Source organism: Amphiura filiformis, chromosome 3, assembly GCF_039555335.1.
Source record: "Amphiura filiformis chromosome 3, Afil_fr2py, whole genome shotgun sequence".
NCBI classification, from domain to species: domain Eukaryota; kingdom Metazoa; phylum Echinodermata; class Ophiuroidea; order Amphilepidida; family Amphiuridae; genus Amphiura; species Amphiura filiformis.
The window spans coordinates 40705619-40725645 of NC_092630.1; the positions used below are offsets into that span (position 1 = coordinate 40705619).

General features: G+C 36.1%; 1 protein-coding gene across 1 annotated transcript in view; it reads right to left on the bottom strand.

The window, feature by feature from the left end:
- Positions 1-20027, bottom strand: part of LOC140148516 (thioredoxin reductase 1, cytoplasmic-like) — an 80272-nt gene that overhangs the window by 17866 nt on the left and 42379 nt on the right. Inside the window, exons 7-9 of the mRNA XM_072170501.1 lie at positions 16257-16310; positions 8362-8504; positions 1564-1679 (exon numbers count right to left, since the gene is read on the bottom strand). Coding sequence (XP_072026602.1) covers positions 1564-1679; positions 8362-8504; positions 16257-16310 — 313 coding nt within the window. The remainder of the gene's footprint in view (positions 1-1563; positions 1680-8361; positions 8505-16256; positions 16311-20027) is intronic.

A 20027-nucleotide genomic window follows, 5' to 3' on the forward strand; every position in this document is an offset into this window, starting at 1 on the left:
CATAATTTTAGGGTTGATCCGCTTCAGAATGAGAATAATTGTATTGTTTTTATCGAATTCAAACTCAACTTTTGCAGTGTAAACGAACACGCAATTAGAAGTTCACTAGTAGGTATCCGAAGCATGAGCAAGTGATGGCGTAAAAGTCAAATTCCCAATTTGTTTTGAAGACGACCGACTGCCATGTGAACACCCCGTCAACAAATAATGTATGCTAATCCTTGGTTGCAATCTGAATTCGATGTTGCAATTGAATTGTGTAAAGGGGGGGGGGGGGTCATGGTTTAGAAAAGCAGTAAACTCGCCTCCTTTCTCTCACTGCCACCAAGTGGGAAGGCTGATCAATTCAACTGTTGTTAGAAATGTATTAATTATATTTCAGGGATGTAAATGGATAACAGATCCATTACTGAAAAATTGACCTTGCCATATTAGTGGCTGAGTGCTTACTTGTAGCAATCCGCATTTAAAGGCTCGTCTTAGGAATAGGTTCGTGCAGGTTCGGCAAGGTCCGTAAAACTGGTACAGTATAGGTTCACAGGCAACTCATACCATACATAATAATGTAGATACTATTATTTTCATGTGGAGCAACTCAGGTGTTCAGCTTCATTGTTCCAGTTAAAATAATGGTATCTACCATGTCATGTCAGGTGATAGATATATACAGCTGTGTCTCAAAATAATACTTCTATTCTCTAAATAAACACATCAAAAGAAATAAGTCCCCCTCTCAAAATTATGTCATAACATAGTAGAATAACATTTTGTACCAATAAAACTAACTGAGAAATAATTATATGACTGTTTGCTAAGTGTTGTGTGAAAATTAAAGATGTCAATGACTTCATGGCTGAATGAGCCCAAATTAAAGACAAAAACTGCCCGTTCCAAAAGTCACAAAGTAGGCCTATGCTTGTTAACTGCAAGGTGTATTGGGACAAGGAATGAGACTGACCATCTTACCACTCATTGTGCATCAAGATGGGGATTTGCATGGCTGAATGATCCAAGTATGTTCACTTGGTGAGGATTTTAAACTGCACTCAACCACAGTCCACATGGGTTTTGCATTAGTGACAAGCCATGAATCAACTTTTGTGACAAGCATAGGCCTACTTTGTGACTTTTGAAAAGGGCAGTTTTTGTCTTCAATATGGGCTTTTAGTAAACAGTGATATAATTATTTCAAATTTAGTTTTATTGGTACAAAACAAAACCTTACAATGCTATGAGCAAATATTGGGAAAGGACTTATTTTTGTTGATGGGTTTATGTGCTGACTGCATGTAGATAACAACAGATAAGTGCAAGCCCTGTCACAAATATTTCTTTATTCTTTTAACAAAATGTATCGATTTCGCTCAAAATACATCAAAATATTGTGCATGGTAAAGTGTGTACACAAATTACAAAAGGAATTGATTAAAGGATCCATGCTAATTTATGTCTTCTTTCATTAACGGTGTTCATGAATTTGTGGGAGCTAGGTCACCCATATTTCTTCACAGCAGGTATATCAGGATATCTTGGTCTCATTCCCATTTCTAGCATCTTACATACCTTGTTATTGCATATTCTTTCACACCAGGTATATCAGGATATCTTGGTCTCATTCCCATGGCTAGTAAAAATCTCTCGGCTGTTAATTTCTGCTTCTTCCCTCTTTTGTTTGTTGTCTGTACAGGCAAAAGAAAATAAATTGCAAATTGCAAATAAATTCACATTTACTTAGGATAGGAGCTGAAAGGTCAAAATTTTCAATTGATCGTCAGCTTTTCATCCCACCTACATACATCATCAGATTTATAAAGTTTACTTCGAGTACTGTTAAATATCAAAAATATCAAAAATATCAATCATTTGCCATAAAATGTGTTATTACATTGCAATTTCAAAAAATCAAAATTATTTGATATCAGAAGGACATTCTTCAGTATTCAGAATGCAATTCGATATGTCTGATGTGCTCTAATGTCCCACAATAAATACTGTCCAAACGTTCATACCCCATCCCTTAAGCCCATTCACTCATCCTGAATTACTTGCTTTTATCATGTGTAACAAATGTAGAGTGTGTGTAAATGTACTGTTATTTTGTTACTTTTGTATTTTGCAAGCAATTCAAATAAATATTATTATATTTGCTTTAACTTAAAGCAAATATGTCATTCTTCCTTTGCCATAATTAAAAATTGCAAATAGCGACTATCATTTAAATGCTTGAGTAAATCAATTGAAGCAACCTACATTTTAACTTTTCTAATTGCAGTAAAACTACAGTCCCTATGGAAAATTTCAGATTATATAACACTGCTCCATATTTAACTAATAAATCTGCTGATTAATTGTTTTGGAAGCTAAATTAGGTTATTAAAGCAAGCAAAGGCCTTTCCTTCAATGCAAGACTCACGTAAAACACTAAGTACACTTTTAGTGTTTTAGTGTACACTTGATGTCGTGTATATACAATAGTGGATATGTCAGGCCAATTCTTGAGTATGCTGATGTGGTGTGGCATTCTGGAATTTCAGCTAAACAAAGTAATGAATTAGAGGCCATTCAAAAACGTGCCTGCAGAACAATCCTGGGTCGGCACTATTTATTGTATAGTGATGCGCTTCAAATCTGCAAGTTTGACACCCTTTCTGATAGGAGAGAGGAGCACTGTCTTAGGTTGGTGGCGCTCTTGTAGCTGAAACCTAGTTTTAATTTCGCTTAAGATTTGAACCATTTTTTGATCCATTTTGTCAAGTATCTGGTATCTTTGCACTGAATTGGATCGACTTTCACATCTGTTTTTGTAAGTAATCTACATGCTGATAGTGACTTTGATTGGAAAATTTTCATCCGATTTGTGATTTTTGATAGACTATTGTATTTGTATCGTCTTCGATGTTATCATTGCATGCACAACTACACACAGAGAACATTGCAGAATTTGGCACCACATATTGCTATTTGAACTAAGTTCTTTGCACTTTGTATAGAGTCATCAGGCATGAGACAGAGGTTCAATCAAAAAAGTGGAAAAGCACCAAAAAGAAGGAAAATGAATGAATCTCCTATACTTTTGTACAGAGAAGAAAAACAAAAAAGGAGGAATTCCTCTAATCCGAGGAACAATCACATCCCTGAGTCATGAGACCTTTTCTCTACGGGAAAGACTCCTTGTTCAATATACGCAAAGGTGTGATAAACAAATCCATCAATACCATCAACTCATCTTTATGGAATAAGCTAAAGGAACTCAAGATCGCCAAAAAGACAAAGCGTGGCTGCCGAGGTGGAAAACATAAACAGAGACAAATTAAAGTTCAAATATCGACTAGGTTAGCAACCAAAAGCGTCATCGGAACGAATTCTGAATTTTCAAAAAAGATCAATCATCGTAATTTGCGCCAAGTTCCTGTTAACAACACAAAGGAGCCATGTGTACAGCGAACCAAATTTGCTTGTTGGAACTCTCGTTCTATAAAGAAGAAAACTACTCATGTGTGTGATTTGATAATTACGCAACGCCTTGATGTCCTAGCAATCATTGAATCATGGCAGACTGGAGACGCAAGAGATAATTTTGCCATTGCGGATGTTCTGGCAACTCTTCCTGGGTATGCCGTCTACTCTGCGCCCAGAATAGGCAGAAGAGGTGGTGGAATCTGTATAATCTATCGTAAGGAATTCGAAATCAAGATCAATGAAACGTGTGATTTCCAGTCTTTTGAATGCACTGACATTTTCTTGACGTCAACAAATCAAACGTCCTTTAGATTAGTCACTATATACCGCCCACCTCCTCCAAAAAGAAACCTGTCCCTTTATCGCAGTTTTTCAACAAGTTCTCATCTCTGTTTATCCTGGGAGATGCCTGATTGCAGGTGATTTTAACATCCATATGGATTTAATGCTGATGATCATGATGCACTAAGAATGCATAACATTCTGTTATCTGCTGGACTACAACAACACATATCCGGCAGTACCCACAAGAGTGGTCATACCCTGGATTTGATTATCTCGCGCATTTGTGAAGATCTTGTGGTCAATCCATTCATTGTTCATGGTCTCCGATCAGACCATTTCGCCATCAGATGTGATCTTAATGTTTTACGTCCCAAACCCTGCAAGCAGACAGTTAGATTCCGCAAATTCCGTGACATCAACCTTGCTGAACTACGAAATGACATTCTCTCCTCTGATCTGAATGAACAAGATGATTGCACAGGTGATCTTACGGGCTTAGTTGAGAGATACGACACTGTGCTACGCGAGCTGGTAAACAAACATGCTCCTGAAGTTGAACGTCGATTTCACTGCGCCCACATGCACCGTGGTACAATGATAGCCTCCGTAATGAAAAGCGGAAGAAGCGGTGCTTAGAACGGAAGATGGTGAAATCAGGTCTTCAGATCGATAAAGAGATTTTCAACGAACATTGTGAAAATTATCACAAGGCTTTGGAATGTGCAAAGAAAGATCATTATAAATCGAAGATCGGCGAATGTAATCAAAAGCAGCTGTTTCGAATTGCAGAAAAGTTATCTTCTGCCAAGCCAACAAAATCTCTTCCCTCGCATGACTCTTTGGATTCTCTGACTGACGATTTTCACCAGTTCTTTGACTCTAAGATTGAAAACATCCGCAACGATCTCGCAGAACTTGACCCACCACCAGTGTCAGTCGAAATAAATGATTCCTGTGACTCAAGATTTAATTCATTTGATCAAGTTGACAATGAATGCGTTCGCAAGATCATCATGGATTCTGCTAAGACTTCGTGTGCTCTGGACCCTATTCCAACGTGGGTCCTCATAAAGCCTGAAATATTCGATACTCTCCTTCCTGTTATCACTAGGATTGTTAATATGTCGCTCTTCCAAGGTGTAATTCAATCAAACCTGAAATGTGCTCTTGTGACTCCTCTGATCAAGAAGTCGAACTCCGATCCTGACATCCTCCAGAACTATCGCCCGATATCTAATCTGCCGTTTTTATTCAAGACCATTGAACGCGCAGCTAGCAAACAGATACAGAACTATGTCAGCAATAACAACTTGAACGCTAGTCATCAATCTGCTTACCGGAAGTATCACAGCACGGAGACAGCACTCGTCCGAGTTAACAATGACATTTTGAGAGCTGTTGACAACCATCACCATGTCATTCTCGTGCTGTTGGATCTTTCGGCGGCGTTCGATACGCTTTCGACCATCAAGCTCTACTTCAGCGCCTTCACGACCGATTTGGCATCGATGGAACTGCATTCCACTGGATGACGCCATATTTCCATGGACGCCAACAGTGTGTTGTTGTCAACGGTGTGCGTTCTGCTTGGAAGCGTGTACTGTGGGGTGCCCCACAAGGATCTGTCTTTGGACCGATGGCTTTTTCCTACTATTCCGCCCTGTTGATGACATAATCAAGTCACACGGTCTTGAGTGCATGATATACGCGGATGACACACAGATATATTTCTCCTTCAAAGATCAAGAAATTGACACTGCTGTCTCTCGCATTGAGAAGTGTATATCTGATGTGAGGAGTTGGATGATTAAGAACAAGCTGATGCTTAACGACAGTAAGACGGAGATCTTACATCTGACTTCGCACTTTACTTCCACACCAGCAGCCCCAGCTGTTCACGTTGGCGGTGTTGCAGTTGAACCATCTACTTCTGCCCGTGATCTGGGTGTGTTGTCATCGACGAGCACGTCACTATGAGCCAACAAGTGAGCAGTATCTGCCGCAGTGCGTCTTTCGCACTGTACAATATTGGCCAGCTCAGAATATATCTGGACCAAGCATCAACAGAAAAACTTGTGCATGCATTTGTAAGTTCAAGACTGGACTCCTGCAACAGCCTGCTGTATGGGCTTCCTAAAAACGAGATCGACCGCCTACAGTGAGTCCAGAATGCAGCCGCTAAGCTCGTCACCGGCGTCAAGGGCCGTGTTCATATGAAACCCATTCTCCGCCAGCTGCACTGACTGCCCATTTGGAAGAGAATTCCTGCATGGTTATTTATCTGGTTTCTTTATTGTATTTTTCATGCGTATATTCATCTCTTTTAAGAGTTAACTAATTTCTGTACATACATTTGGTCTTTTAACTAGTATTTTATTCACGTCTTGTAATATATATTGTTGTATAATTTAAGTTGTATTAAGTTGTAAGTTAAGTATTTTAGTATATTCTCTGTAAAGCGCCTTGAGGTGTTTCGTAAGGCGCTATATAAATGCAGTTTTGTTGTTGTTGTGTTGAAGGGCTTACCAAAACCAATCGCAGAAGTTCTCTTATCCCTCCTACCAGGAAAGAGTGTCATGGCCGTTCTTTTATGTAATAGTAGTAATTTATCTCAGTTTCGGACCAGGACTAACCGTTTCAGAAATAGTCCTCTTCCTTTTTGTTGATCTCCTTAATAAATAGTTTGTGCTTTTGCTTTGCCACGCAGAGTTCTTCTGCATAAAAACTATACTTTCCATGTCATTTTATACATGTTAAAAAGTGCAATATATCATAATGTGATTTTAGTGACTTTTATACTCAATTTTCTAAATGTTAATTCAAATTGTATATTTTTGTGTGTTTTATATCTTGTGCAATTCTTCCTTAAACATTTAATTCTTATTGTTCTTATGTGTATTTTTATATTTTAATTTATTATGTAAAATGTCCAGAATTGATAAAATCATGAAATATTAGCCCAACGAAAACATCTCACTATACTGTAGCTCACTTTAAATGTATTATGCAATATACCATCTGATGATCTTTGATGACATTTAAAGTTGTTTACATTTCCAGTACTTATTCATTGGTGCACTACCTTTGTGCTCTTTTTAACATTTCCAAAAAAATGGCAGCTGCATATGGTGTCCATAAATGATTAAATAATAAGCAATAAAATATCAAGGCGGGGAGAACAACAGCCAAAAGGTTTTTCTTGGTTGGAAAGTCAGCTGAACCAGTTATGCTCTTCACTATGATTTTATGGGTGGGAGGGAGGAGGAAGAGAGGAGAAGAGGAGGGAGTGAGGGGACGGAGTGAGGGGACAGAGAGAGGGGAAGGCGAGGAATGTTTACAAATGTAGTTCCCCTCAATTGAATTGTTGATGACCTACACAACTGACCTGACTAACTTTCAACTTCATAAAAATCATAAAATAAGCCTGCAAAAACAATTTTGTAGCTGTGTGACACGGTCTGCTGAATGGGGGCCAAAGGAGGCATGTTTGATAATTGAGTTACTATAACTATTACCTTATACAAACTTCAGGCTATCATATACTGAAAACTTCAAAGGTCTAGCATACTTGGTTCTCCAGTTCTGTGATGTCTATTTATGTAAGTATTAGGCTTGTTATCGTTTCATTTTTCTTTGGCGACATGTTGCCAAATCTTGGAATCAGACATCAAATCTTTGTCGACAAACAAGTGAAAAATATTGTCTTTATAAAGCTTCAGAATTTAGCACTCAATGCGTTTATTCATTCATCCATGATGGCCAATGATGATGATTGGTAGGCCTAATACTCGTCCCAGTGAATATATATTAATTTGCTTCCCTTTGTAGTCACTCTGACGAGATTGTGAAGCTCTTGTTGGTATTTTTTACTACTTTTTACCAGAAGCTACTAGTCATGCATGATTTATTATTGATAACTATTTTGTCGACAGTGATAGTCTCTTATCGACTGTCAGAAAAATCTCAAAAAATCTCATTGTCAACAATTTTGGCGATAGTAGGAATGTCGATAACAAGCCCAGCAAGTATTGTTTATTTTTTGGACCAGATCGTGTCATATGTGATGTGATCAAGCAAAATCAGTCGGAAGTCAGCAATATTGATTTTGAGATATAACCAAACAAAATGAAGTATTTCCTTTTGTTTTGGAAACTTTTTAACTGCTCACATCTTTTGAACTGGTTGTCCAAATTCAATAGGGATTTCTGCAAAATGTAGCGTTGCAAATGCTGTTTACAATACTATAAGAAACTGAAAATTGAAAATGTCTGACTTCAGACTGATTTTGCTTGATCACACCACATATGTGATGCGATCAAGCAAAATCAGTCGGAACTCGGAAATATTAAATTTTCAGTTTCTTATAGGATAGTAAAAAGCATTTACAAAGCTGGATTTTGCAGAAAACCCCATTGAAATTGTACAACCAGTTCCAAAGATATGAGCAATTGATGAGTTCCCAAAACAAAAGGAAACAAAGGGGAATAGATCCTTTGTTTGGCTATATCTCAGAATCAATATTGCCGAGTTCCGACTGATTTTGCTTGATCGCGTCACATATTATGATGAGTCATTGACTAAGACAAGACTCTTTCTTCATTGTTCATCTTCACTCACCTCGATAGTGTGTGCATCTAAAAACTCGGCAAACCCATTCACATATGTAACATTTTTATCTTTGAGTGCTACACGGTAGCCCCAGTTTAGAGAACCTATATGGCTTTGCACGCCTTCTGTTAGAGCGTCCCATTTATGTTGAACTGTTGAGGAGAAAAAAATTATATATTTATACATACAGGTTCTTCATGGTACAGACCACCATATTTATAAATGCTATGATGGTGTATTCATATTAGCAGTAAGCACCACATCAGTTTTATCCACAGGTATAAAGCTGTCATGACAGGATTTTAAATCACGATACCATTTTCTGAAATGAGGGATGCCTGGGAGGGATGAGACTTCCTGATTACCATAACCTTTTCAAAAGAGAATATTACTTAGGCCATCTTAATTAAATCCTGTGTCTCAAAGCTGCCGCGCGTGTTAGTAAAATTGTGCGCGTAGTCCTCTTTGAAAATCAAGAAATTCATTTTTTTATCTCTTTATTTTTTTTAAATAAAAAGGCAAAAATAAAACTCAAAATTCGAATTTGATGTCAAGTTTTCGATTTTTTTCGCAAACTTTGAACACAAAAATAATAAAAGAGAAGAATAATAGTTTGTAGCAGTGACTTTTTTGTCTGTTATTTCAACATTTGCAACATTGGATATTTTTTGCACAAAATGCTAAGTCCGAAATCCTGTACTGACCATTAAAAAATTAAAATTAAAAAAGTACAGTAAAAACACCGCATTCTACATTAGGTTTTCAATATCTCACAAGCTTTGAGACACAGGATTTAATTAAGATGGCCTTAGAAAAAAATATGTACAAATCAAGATTTCATTTCAGAATTCTCATTTATTTAGATGAAATACAAAATGTATCTTTCTGGTCTAAGTGGTCTCACATTACGAACCAATCATCTATGTGTGCATATTAGGCAGTTAATGTAATACATGATACATAAGGGCAATTCCATGTTAAAATGACATTTTTTCAAAAATATGAACTTTGCAATTGGCAATGATTGATGATATATTTTGATTATACACCCTTTAAAGTTAAGAAAAAGAAATTTTCAAATGAATATCAGCTGCAGTATTTTTTTTTTCATGATTTGAAGGATTTAATGTATTTTCCTACATTTTGTTAATAGCAGATAGTCAAAAGTAATTATTTTTTTTCTCATTAATATATGGAACAAAAACAATTCTTTTTTGTGATAGTATTGTTTGATACATAATTTGTCAAAATAAAAAATAAAAAATTAGGAAGCTGTGTTGGTAATGGTCAGGATGGCACGGCAAGTGGTATAATGTTAAGCATGTAACGCGAGTCACAAAAAGAACAACTTTTTAATGCAGTAAAAAATCTAAAGGGTTATAAATGTTCCCTTTCATTTTCCTCCTGGTTTGGGTCATAACTCGTAATTATTTCATAAGGTTTTTGGTTTGCTACAATTGTACCACCAGAGACAGACTATACAAAATGGTAACGCGAGTCACAATGTAACGCGAGTCACGATATTGTAACGCGAGTCACACATATTATACAGCTCTCTATACAGTAGGGCTAGAAAATAATCCATAAATAATCACTAAAACTTCTCCCTCCCACTTTTACCCTCCCCAGGACTCATAATTATTGTACATTTGTACATCACTTAACAAATTGCAGGACTGGAAATCGCTTTTGTCCCCATCTGTGAATTCAAATTTACAATTTGACTTTCCATTATAAACACCCATTATAAACACCCACTACCACCATTCCACCCCAGTTTCTCCACCTAACCCCAGAACAGAAGGTCATGGTTAAAGTTGAATTCCACAATATTAATTAAATAGAGCATGTTTAGAGCTTTCAAATTGGGCTGTGTTATCAAATAGTGAGTCACGCACTAATTTGGCCATTTTTAAAATACCAAACTCAAATGTACTTAATGTTTGCTTCTGTAGTATAGCTGCAGTAAAAGGTAATTACCTAGTGGTATCAACTTTTGTGTGCAGCTTCTTGTTTGAGGAGAAATATTGAAAAAGTAAAAGCTCAATTTGGAAGGGGTAATTTTAGTAACAACTAGAATTTCGCGGTTCTCGACCTGCGCGGTTCTCGACGCAAAGCGTCGGCCGCAATGCCTCCACCTTGGCGCCCATCATTTCAACCGCCGCAATTTCACTTGACCCCAAAATGACCTTAACATTATTTGCCTCACTAAGGTGGCCGTTCCCACCAAATTTCATGAACCTGCAGCAGTCTACGGTGATTTGACCCCAAATGACCTTGAATGACCCCAAAATGACCTTGACATTTTTGCCTTGTTTCAGTGGTCGTCCCCACAAAATTTCATGAACCTGCGACAATCTATGGCGATTTGACCTCGGATGACCTTGGATGACCCCAAAATGACCTTGACATTTTTTTCTTCCTAAAGTAGTCGTTCCCACCAAATTTCATGAACCTGCAACAATATATGGCGATTTGACCCTGGATGACCCCAAATGACCTTGCGATTACGCAAATTTTGCGCTGAAAAGAAAATCAGGTCAAGAACCTCTGGCTGTGCTACTATGCACCAAGTTTCATCACTGTAACTCGTACAGATCTCCAGATAATCTGTGGACTGTGCACAAGGTTATTTTGCTTGATATGCATAAATTATGCAAATTAGGTACCTAATTACCATATTTTGCGACGAAAACCTACTAAAATTTGGAGACCACCAATTGCCACCCCTCCACCAAATTGCATCACAATACGCCTTACCAGTTCCGAGAAATTGCACTCACAAGCTCGGACGGACGGACGGACGGACGGACGGACAGATGGACGGACGGACAACCAGGAAACATAATACCTCCGGTGGAGGCATAAAAATCACAACCACATTTTTGTCAATAAATGTTACATCGTTACATAGAGTTATTCACAAATTACAAGTTTACATGATTTGATGTAAAGAGAAGATGAATAAATCAAGTCTGAGGAATGTGTTCCACATTGATCAGTGGCAGCCTTTTATATTTTGCTACTATAGGGGCTGTGCAATAAGCAGACCTCCCCTCTCAGCCTGCCATAAATTGCTTGATCCTCTTCTCAGCCTGCCAAAAAATCCTTACCCCTCTTTGCACATATGGAAAAATTTTAGGAACCCATTTTGCAAACCTTAAATGGACTATATCAGTTTTGCATATATACACCAGGCACAAAAAGAAACTCGTCAGTTATAGTCACCCTTTGCTGATGTTCAACAACTTGATAATTTTGCATTATTCTGAAATATACATTTTGTTAGTTGGATTTTGCTTTCTCGTTTGACATCCTGTTCATGAAAATCGAGCAAGAATTGACCAAGATATGTGCCTCCAAACCCCAAAATGGAAAGTTGCAATTTTAATGATTCAATTGTGCCTGTTACACTGTGTGCTTTATTGATCGGCCCGTGGTGCTTGTGCACAACACAACGATGCATCCCATTGAAAATCGTTGAAATTGCAACTTTTAATTTTGGGGTTTGAGAGTTTGGAGGCGCATGTCATGGTAAATTCTTGTTTTTTTACGAACAGGGTGTCAAGTGAGAAAGCAAATTCCAATTAACAAAATGCATATTTCAGATATAATCCAAAATGATCAGGTTGTTGAACAGCAAGGATGACTATAACTGACAAGTTTCTTTTTGTGCCTGGTGTATATGAATGTTTCCATACAGTTTTTCAATGCATTTTATGTAATAAATGTATATGAAAATTGTATTCTTATTCAAATTGCCAGTTTTTTTAAATTTCCATCATTAGCCCCCATTACCACCACCCCACCCCACCACACCACCACCCCACCCCACCCAAGAGGAGAGGGTCCTTTTTATTGCTGAATTACAGTATTTTTTGTATAGTGCTAAAGTAAAACTGACCACAATGGAAATGAAATTGAGCGTGTTTAAAGCTTTCAAAGTGGGACCATGTAATCAAAATAGTGAGCGTAACGCGAGTCACGTAACGCGAGTCACACACCAATTTAGCGAAAGTTGGCCATTTTAAAAATACCAATCTCAAATATACTTGGTGTTTGTTTCTGTAATACAGCTGAGATATAAGGTAATTACTTAGTGGTAGTAACTTTTGTCTGCAGCTGTTTGTTTGAGGAGAAATATTGAACAAGTAAAAGCCTAATTTTGAAGGTGTAATTTTTCGTAACGCGAGTCACAATCACATTTTTTGCTATAAATGTTTCATCTAGTTATTTACAAAATTAAAGTTTATGTGATTTGATACATTGGGTCGGTAAGTACATGTGGAGAGAAGATGAATAAACCAACTCCTTGTTCAATTGTATTTATATGACATTGAATGTGCTGATTTTATCAAAAATGTAACGCGAGTAACATGGAATTGCCCATATATTCATTGCATAGGTAATCAGCAAATCATTGAAGCTGGTGATTTCATTGCATTTAATGGGGCAAACTGTAAAAGTGGACATTTCGCACAATTAAATTTTCACACACTTTTGAGCTGCTTCGCTTGTGTTTTTTTCCCTAAGCTTCCTTAAGGCCCGGTCACACTATGACGGACGATAAGCAACGAAAGGTGACGAACGTGAAAATCACAAAATGTTGATGGCAAAGCGACGACTAAAAGAGATTCGGTGACGAGTGGGAACGACCTTTAGCGACAACACGACGGCAAGGGACTAAAGGCTGCGGCAGGAAACGGAGACTAGCGACCAAATCCGGACGTTGTCTGGGAGATGAGTGACGAAGTCTCGACGGAGCCCGACAACAAGCAACGAGGTCAGACGGCTGGCAGCGGATTTGCTTGCGGCAAGAAACGGCAGCTGACGGTGGATTGCGGTGATGATGATGTGACTTGCGGTGATGATGACGTGACTCAGCAGCCGACATCAATGCACGTGTGTGTGTGGGTCGTATAGTCCCCTTTGGCGTTCCCACTCTTCACAACGTTCTGATCATATATCCACTCAAAATATCAATATCAATAATAATCAAAAATATTAACATCAATATCAACAATAATCAAAAATAGTAAAATCAATATCAATAATAATCCAAACTATTAATATCTATTTCAATAATAATCAAAAATATCAACATCAATATCAATAGTAATCAAAAATATTACACATATCAATAATAATAAGGCCAAATAAAAAAATAAACATGTTTCACGTCCCCTCCCGCTTCCTTTTTTGAGGTTTTCTCAAATAAATTTTTATTTTTTGAAATTCAGTTATTATAACTTTTCAAAAAATATGTCTAGGAAGTTGGGATGCTTTCTATAGCCTTGTTAAGATACAAGAAACATTTTAGGAAGGTTTTGTGATCATTAGAGGGGTTGTAACTCTCAGAACAACAAATAAAAAAGGGCCTCCTCCTTTTTCCAGGCATTATATTGTATGTACGGATTGTACGCTAAAACAGCTCTTAAAGTATGGGTATTTACACCAATTTTGCGATAAAAAATAGAAAATAAAAAGCCCCCTCTTCCTCCTTTTTTCGAAAACCCGACGTGAAACATGTTTTATTTTTTACTTAGCCTAATAAAAAATTATATAAATATCAATAATAATCAAAAATAGTAAAAGCAATATCAATAATAATCTAAACTATTAAAATCTATATCAATAATAATCAAAACTATTAATATCGATATCAATAATAATCAAAAATATTACACATATCAATAATAATCAAAACTATTAATATCTTTATCAATAATAATCAAAAATATTACACATATCAATAATAATATAAAAAAACAATATAAATATCAATAATAATCAAAAATAGTAAAACCAATATAAATATTAATCTAAACTTTTAATATCTATATCAATAATAATCAAAAATATTAACATCTATATCAATTATTATAATCAAAGATATTAATATCAATATCAATTAGGCCTATTATAATCAAAGATATTAATATCAATATCAATAAAAAATATTACACATATCAAAAATAATCAAAAAAATTAATATAAATATCAATAGGAATCAAAATATGAAAATCAATAATAATCAAAAATATTAACATCAATAACAATATCAATAATAATCAGAAATATTAATATTTTTGATTATTATTGATATTATTTTCTTTTTATATGAACTTTAAAATTGCATCGTGCGGGTAGTCTATTGAAATCGAGCGGCGCTTACCAACGACTACCAACGAAATTGTGACGACTTCAAAACGACTAGACACGGCTTCGCACGGTATGGAAACGTCAAAGAAATGAGGGTTGCGGTCTCCAACGAAATCTGAACGGAATCACAACTGTTCTTTTGCCGTCACAAAATTTTCAACATGTTGAAAATTTGCCCACGAACGCGACGAATAATTGCGGCCGTCTGCGGTCGCTAACGGATTCGTCAGCGACAACTAACGGCAGCACACGGTGAGTGGCGGCAAACTCAAAATTGCAATTCGCAGCTTAACGTCGCTTGCCGTTCACCCCTATTCGTCACAGTGTGACCAGGCCTTTATATTGACCTATGCACAAAAGGAATAAAATTTGCACATCATTATTTTCCCGGCAGCTGCTTGGAATGTGGAAAGTGCAAAAATTTATATAGCTACAAAACTTTACATTAGGCCTATTGTTTCCTGGTAGTCTGTTGTGCAGATAAAATGACACAATAAGTACTAATTTAAGCATTTTCACCTTGTACACCATTCTGTTAACTTCAGAGAAATGAACAATATCCTGCAAAGGCCAATTCACCTTGTACCAGATACCACTTTGGTACTTTTTCAACTTTTCTATGCCAAATTGTGCTATTCCAGTTGAAATCTATATACACCCCCTATGGAAGATTTGACTTTAAATCTTCCACAAGTTCGTGATGGAATAACTCCATTTGAAATTAATACTCCTTAATTAGCGTGTTTGTCTGGAATTTTTGCAGTGAAATTGTTCACTGGGTAATAGCTGTACTTGTCAATTTCTGTTTTCTCTCCTGTATGCACCCTGTTGGAACGATGCCAGTTTCCATTGGCGTTATCCGGATAATTTCACCGCCATTATTCTACCAAAAGAAGGATAAATTCCCATGGAAAACTCTCACCGCTATTATTCCGGAGAATAGCGGAGGTCAGTTTCTATTGGGCAAAATTAATCTCTTAGCCTGTATATTCCGGATAATGGACCTCAATAGACACACACTAATAGTGTGTGAGACTATGGTCATGATATGTCTTCCACAGGGGGTGTGTGGATTTCAACTGGAACAGCCCACTGTTCTAATTTTTTTTCTCATATCTCTACAGTTTGTCCACTTTGAAGTGCAAAGTAAATCTGTGGTATCGGGGGTTGATGTTTTGTGCGTGTTAAAGAACGCGATGCATATAGAGCGTGTGGTGCGCTCGGCAAGTACAAATCACGCAGCAGTTGGCGTGCGCGCCGAAGAAGCATTTACACACGCATTGCACTGAAATAATTATTCTCATACCTCCAGTTTCCAAGGTCTATTTACTTTGTACTTCTGCGTGGACGGACTATAGATTATCTGGTATTCCATTGTTGCATTTCCAGTTCATACATGTAAAATGCATAACGGGGAATTTTGGTGGGAGATTCATAAAAGCAAGCAAATAAATAACCCTGCGAAAATAACCCATTGTACATTATCATTATTTCAAATGCTATATACAGTAAATTTCCATGGTAACCTCATCCATTTTTTTTTTTGCAAACATGTTTTTGCATGTTTTTTATTTTACTTACCCGAACCCTATACTCGGTGGAGGGGGGGGGGTTATAATATGATTATGCCATACATAATATTTTTATGAAAGAGAGCTTTGTAAGGATTTCAATTTCCTTCATAAATCAAAATTTTGTGCATTCATTTCCCATCAATTTTCACTTATTCTTCCAATAATTACCTGATGATTCTGGAACTTCCCAGCCAAATTTTTTTGCATCTTTAATAGCTTCTCCTGTAAAAATAAAATAAAAAAGAAGATAAATGAATCAAGTCACACAGTTTATTCAAAAATCAATCCTATTAACACAGTTTGTCTACACGGCACACAACCCACTCCTTCAATAATCTCTGCACTAAGTTAATTTGATACTGAAATGTTCACTTTCATTTCATTTGCCTTCCACTACACACAGTATATCTGGGTCGAACCTGTGCTTATCCATTGTGTTACAAGTAACGTACATTCGTACAATGCTTCCATTGATTTCAGCATGTTTTTGATTATCCTTTTACAATTTAAGCATACTAACTGGCAGTAACTGCTAACCGTACGTGTTTTATTTTGCACAAGGTCGTATGCACACGGTTGACATCGCGCACATAAGTGATATGGTTGACGTGCAAAAGATTACCTTTTATGATGGCTCTCACTGAAATCAAAAATATCTTGATAATGAAATATGAGGTGAAGTACAACAAAAATGTACTCCCTGCACTTTCGCACTAGTGCTTTTTGTTATTGCTATAATCTATCTATAAAACATGTGGCAAGCCAAACAAAGAAAATTTGAGAGTATTGTATTAGACCTATATCTGCCAATATACAATCAAGCAGCACTTGAAAATATTCATTCCATGTATGAATTAGCCCCCCTTCCTTTTACCCATTTAACCTAGAGACCCTTTTAGACAATATAATGCAATTGGGTTATGGTAGTTGAAAAAGGCTAATCTATGCAAGATTCATATAATATTGGATGGTTTTGAGTGTGATTCGAGAACATACCGCATAAGCCATGAAAATACCGAAGGAGTCCGAAGGACAAGTTTGGTATTTTCATGGCGAGAGCGGTATATTCTGGTATCACACGATAAAAGCCATCCAATATTATTATTCTTTATATAATATGTTAAGGGCTGGGGTATGAACGTTTGGACAGTATTTATTTTGGGACATTAGAGCACATCTGACATATCGAATTGCATTCTGAATACGAAGAATGTCATTCTAATATCAAATAATTTTGAATTTTTGAAATTAGCAATTTAATACACATTTTATGGCAAATCATTAAAATTGATATTTTGATATTTAATCGCATTTGAAGTAAACTTTATAAATCTGATGATTTATACTTAAAGTGTATGTAGGTGGGTTGAAAAGCCGATGATCAATTGAAAATTTTGACCTTTCATTATTGAAGATATGGATTTTTTTCCCAAAACACCAAAAAAATTAGGTCTTTTTGGGAAAAAAATCCAATCTTCAATATGAAAGGTAAAAATTTTCAATTGACCGTCGGCTTTTCCTCCTGCTACATACACTTTAAGAATATATCATTAGATTTATATAATTTACTTCGAGGACTGTTATATATCAAAAATTCAAAAATATCAAATTTTTATAATTTGTCATAAAATGTGTATTATATTGTGATTTTCAAAAAATGAAAATTATTTGATATCAGAAAGACATGCTTCGTATTCAGAATACAATTCGATAGGTCTGAGGTACTCTCATGTGCCACAAAAAATACTATCGAAACGCAATAAACGCTCATTTTAGATCCCTTAATATAAAGCTTTTTTGATGCTCACTTTTCATGGTACCAAAGTATCAAAATAAACATGCCGGTGCCATTTGGAAACCAATAATCATTTTCATCATGTTTGCCGGCGGTACTAAACAAACTGCCCAACTCAATCAATTACGCCTGCTTTGGTCTCTTTACGCGCATATGTATGCCGCGTAACGCTCTACAAGTTGCGAGCGCCAACACAAATATGCGCGCCTGTTCAGTATTAAAATATCTTGCACGGTATTACTGTGTAGTATTGAAAATTTGTGGTATAGCTAAAAGATTCATATTAGGCCAAGGAAAAAAACTTTTTTGTTTGCCCTTTCCCGACCTACCGAAAAATCACAAAAATCTTGGGTCGCATTTTTATTTTTTTTCCTTCTATAACCTCAAAAAATTCAGAATGTTTGTAATTTTTTGGCAAAATCATTAAAAAATAATTTATACTTTTCTAAGATATTTTTCAGCGTTTTGAAACTGAAACTTGATGATACCTCATGAGTATTTTCTTTGTGTTTTGTTTGTGAAACAAATGTGGGACTTTAACATGCGCTGTTTACATCATTAAAAAAAATCAAGCTACCGACCCTCCTGATTTTTTTTCATGAAAGGGCAAAACATTTTTTTTCTTGGCCTTATATATTAATTTTTATTATTGCATTTTTAGCCCACTTTGTTTCAAAATGAAAATAAAGAAGTCTCTTCAACATTTAATTTAATAATTATAAGTATGCAGGCTTTTGCGGTGATTATGCGTGCTTGTTTGCATGTTAAGATGCGATCCGCAAACGCGGGTTATATATGTGCGAGATTGGAACAATTACGCATTTTGCTGTCAATTGTGAAATATTAACGACCTCCATCTGCATTCACATGTTTACAAATAATAACATGATTGGATCACACGCATATATTCTTGAGCTTATGAATTGATATGAAGCATGAATGTTGCTATTATTATGTTCTACATTCTATGGTGCATTAATGGTATGTTACAATGTACATCACCACTTTGTTTGTTATCTACATTTAGTATGACCTTGTATAAGACAGACACAATCAAAAGATGCAATATATTGTGGCACCGATTCATACATGTATGTATGTGTAACGCATGTATAGATAAAATTTAATGACAGCCAAGTTGATCAAATCAACCCAAGGTCACCTTCTACGTGTACTACATTTCTTGGCGAGTTGCAACACTTCATATGATAGGTCTGAAAAGGACACATGTGACTTCTTGCTTTCAATGCTATTAATCGATACAATTGCAGTGCCCTTCAATAGCTTGGCTACAAATTGCAAGATAAACAAAATTTATTGATTTTGGTTGTTAATATTTAACACACAATGCATTTTTTGTGCCAGATTTGTTTTAAATATTTTTGTGAATCTGTTCATATTTAAGCAAGGACCTTATAATCAATACCATTATGATAAACTACAAAATGTAAAACCAACATGACTTTTCATTTTTCTTGTTTTTGCTTGTTTGTTTGTTTTCCTGTTTTGTAAATTGTATAGAAAGAAAATAAGAAATGTTACCCCCTTACCATAATACCCAAGTCAGGTTAAAGCCCAATTCCCTAACAGGTATGAAAATGAAAGCACCTCGTGCTGTCGTGCATCTAATTGAAGAGGTTTCTAAAAACTAAAGGCCACTTTAATTAAGATTGCAAACACTTCAGATACTAAGTGTTATTAAAGGTCTGAAAAGAGGACACAATGTAACTTCTTGCTTTTAATGCTTTTAATCGATAAAATTGCAGTGCCCTTCAATAGCATGGCTATAAATTGCAAGATAAAAAAATGTATTGATTTTGGTCATTAACATTACACAGGATAGACATGTTTGTGCCAGATTTGTTGCAAATTTTTTGCAAATCTGTTAATATAAGGGCTCATATTGAAATACCCTACAACGTTTTCACACAGAAAGAAGGCAGGATTCCCCTCGCTAAGCGCGCGCCTCAGGAAAGCTCGGTCATAAAACGGATGGATTATATGCATCAGTGATACACCCTGCCCAGGATTTTAACAAAAGAAGGCTAGCACAGGAAAGCTGCAGGATGGCGCACACCTTCCTGTGTAAGGGAATTTCAATATGAGCCCTAAAAGCAAGGCCCTAATCAATACCTTTATGATAA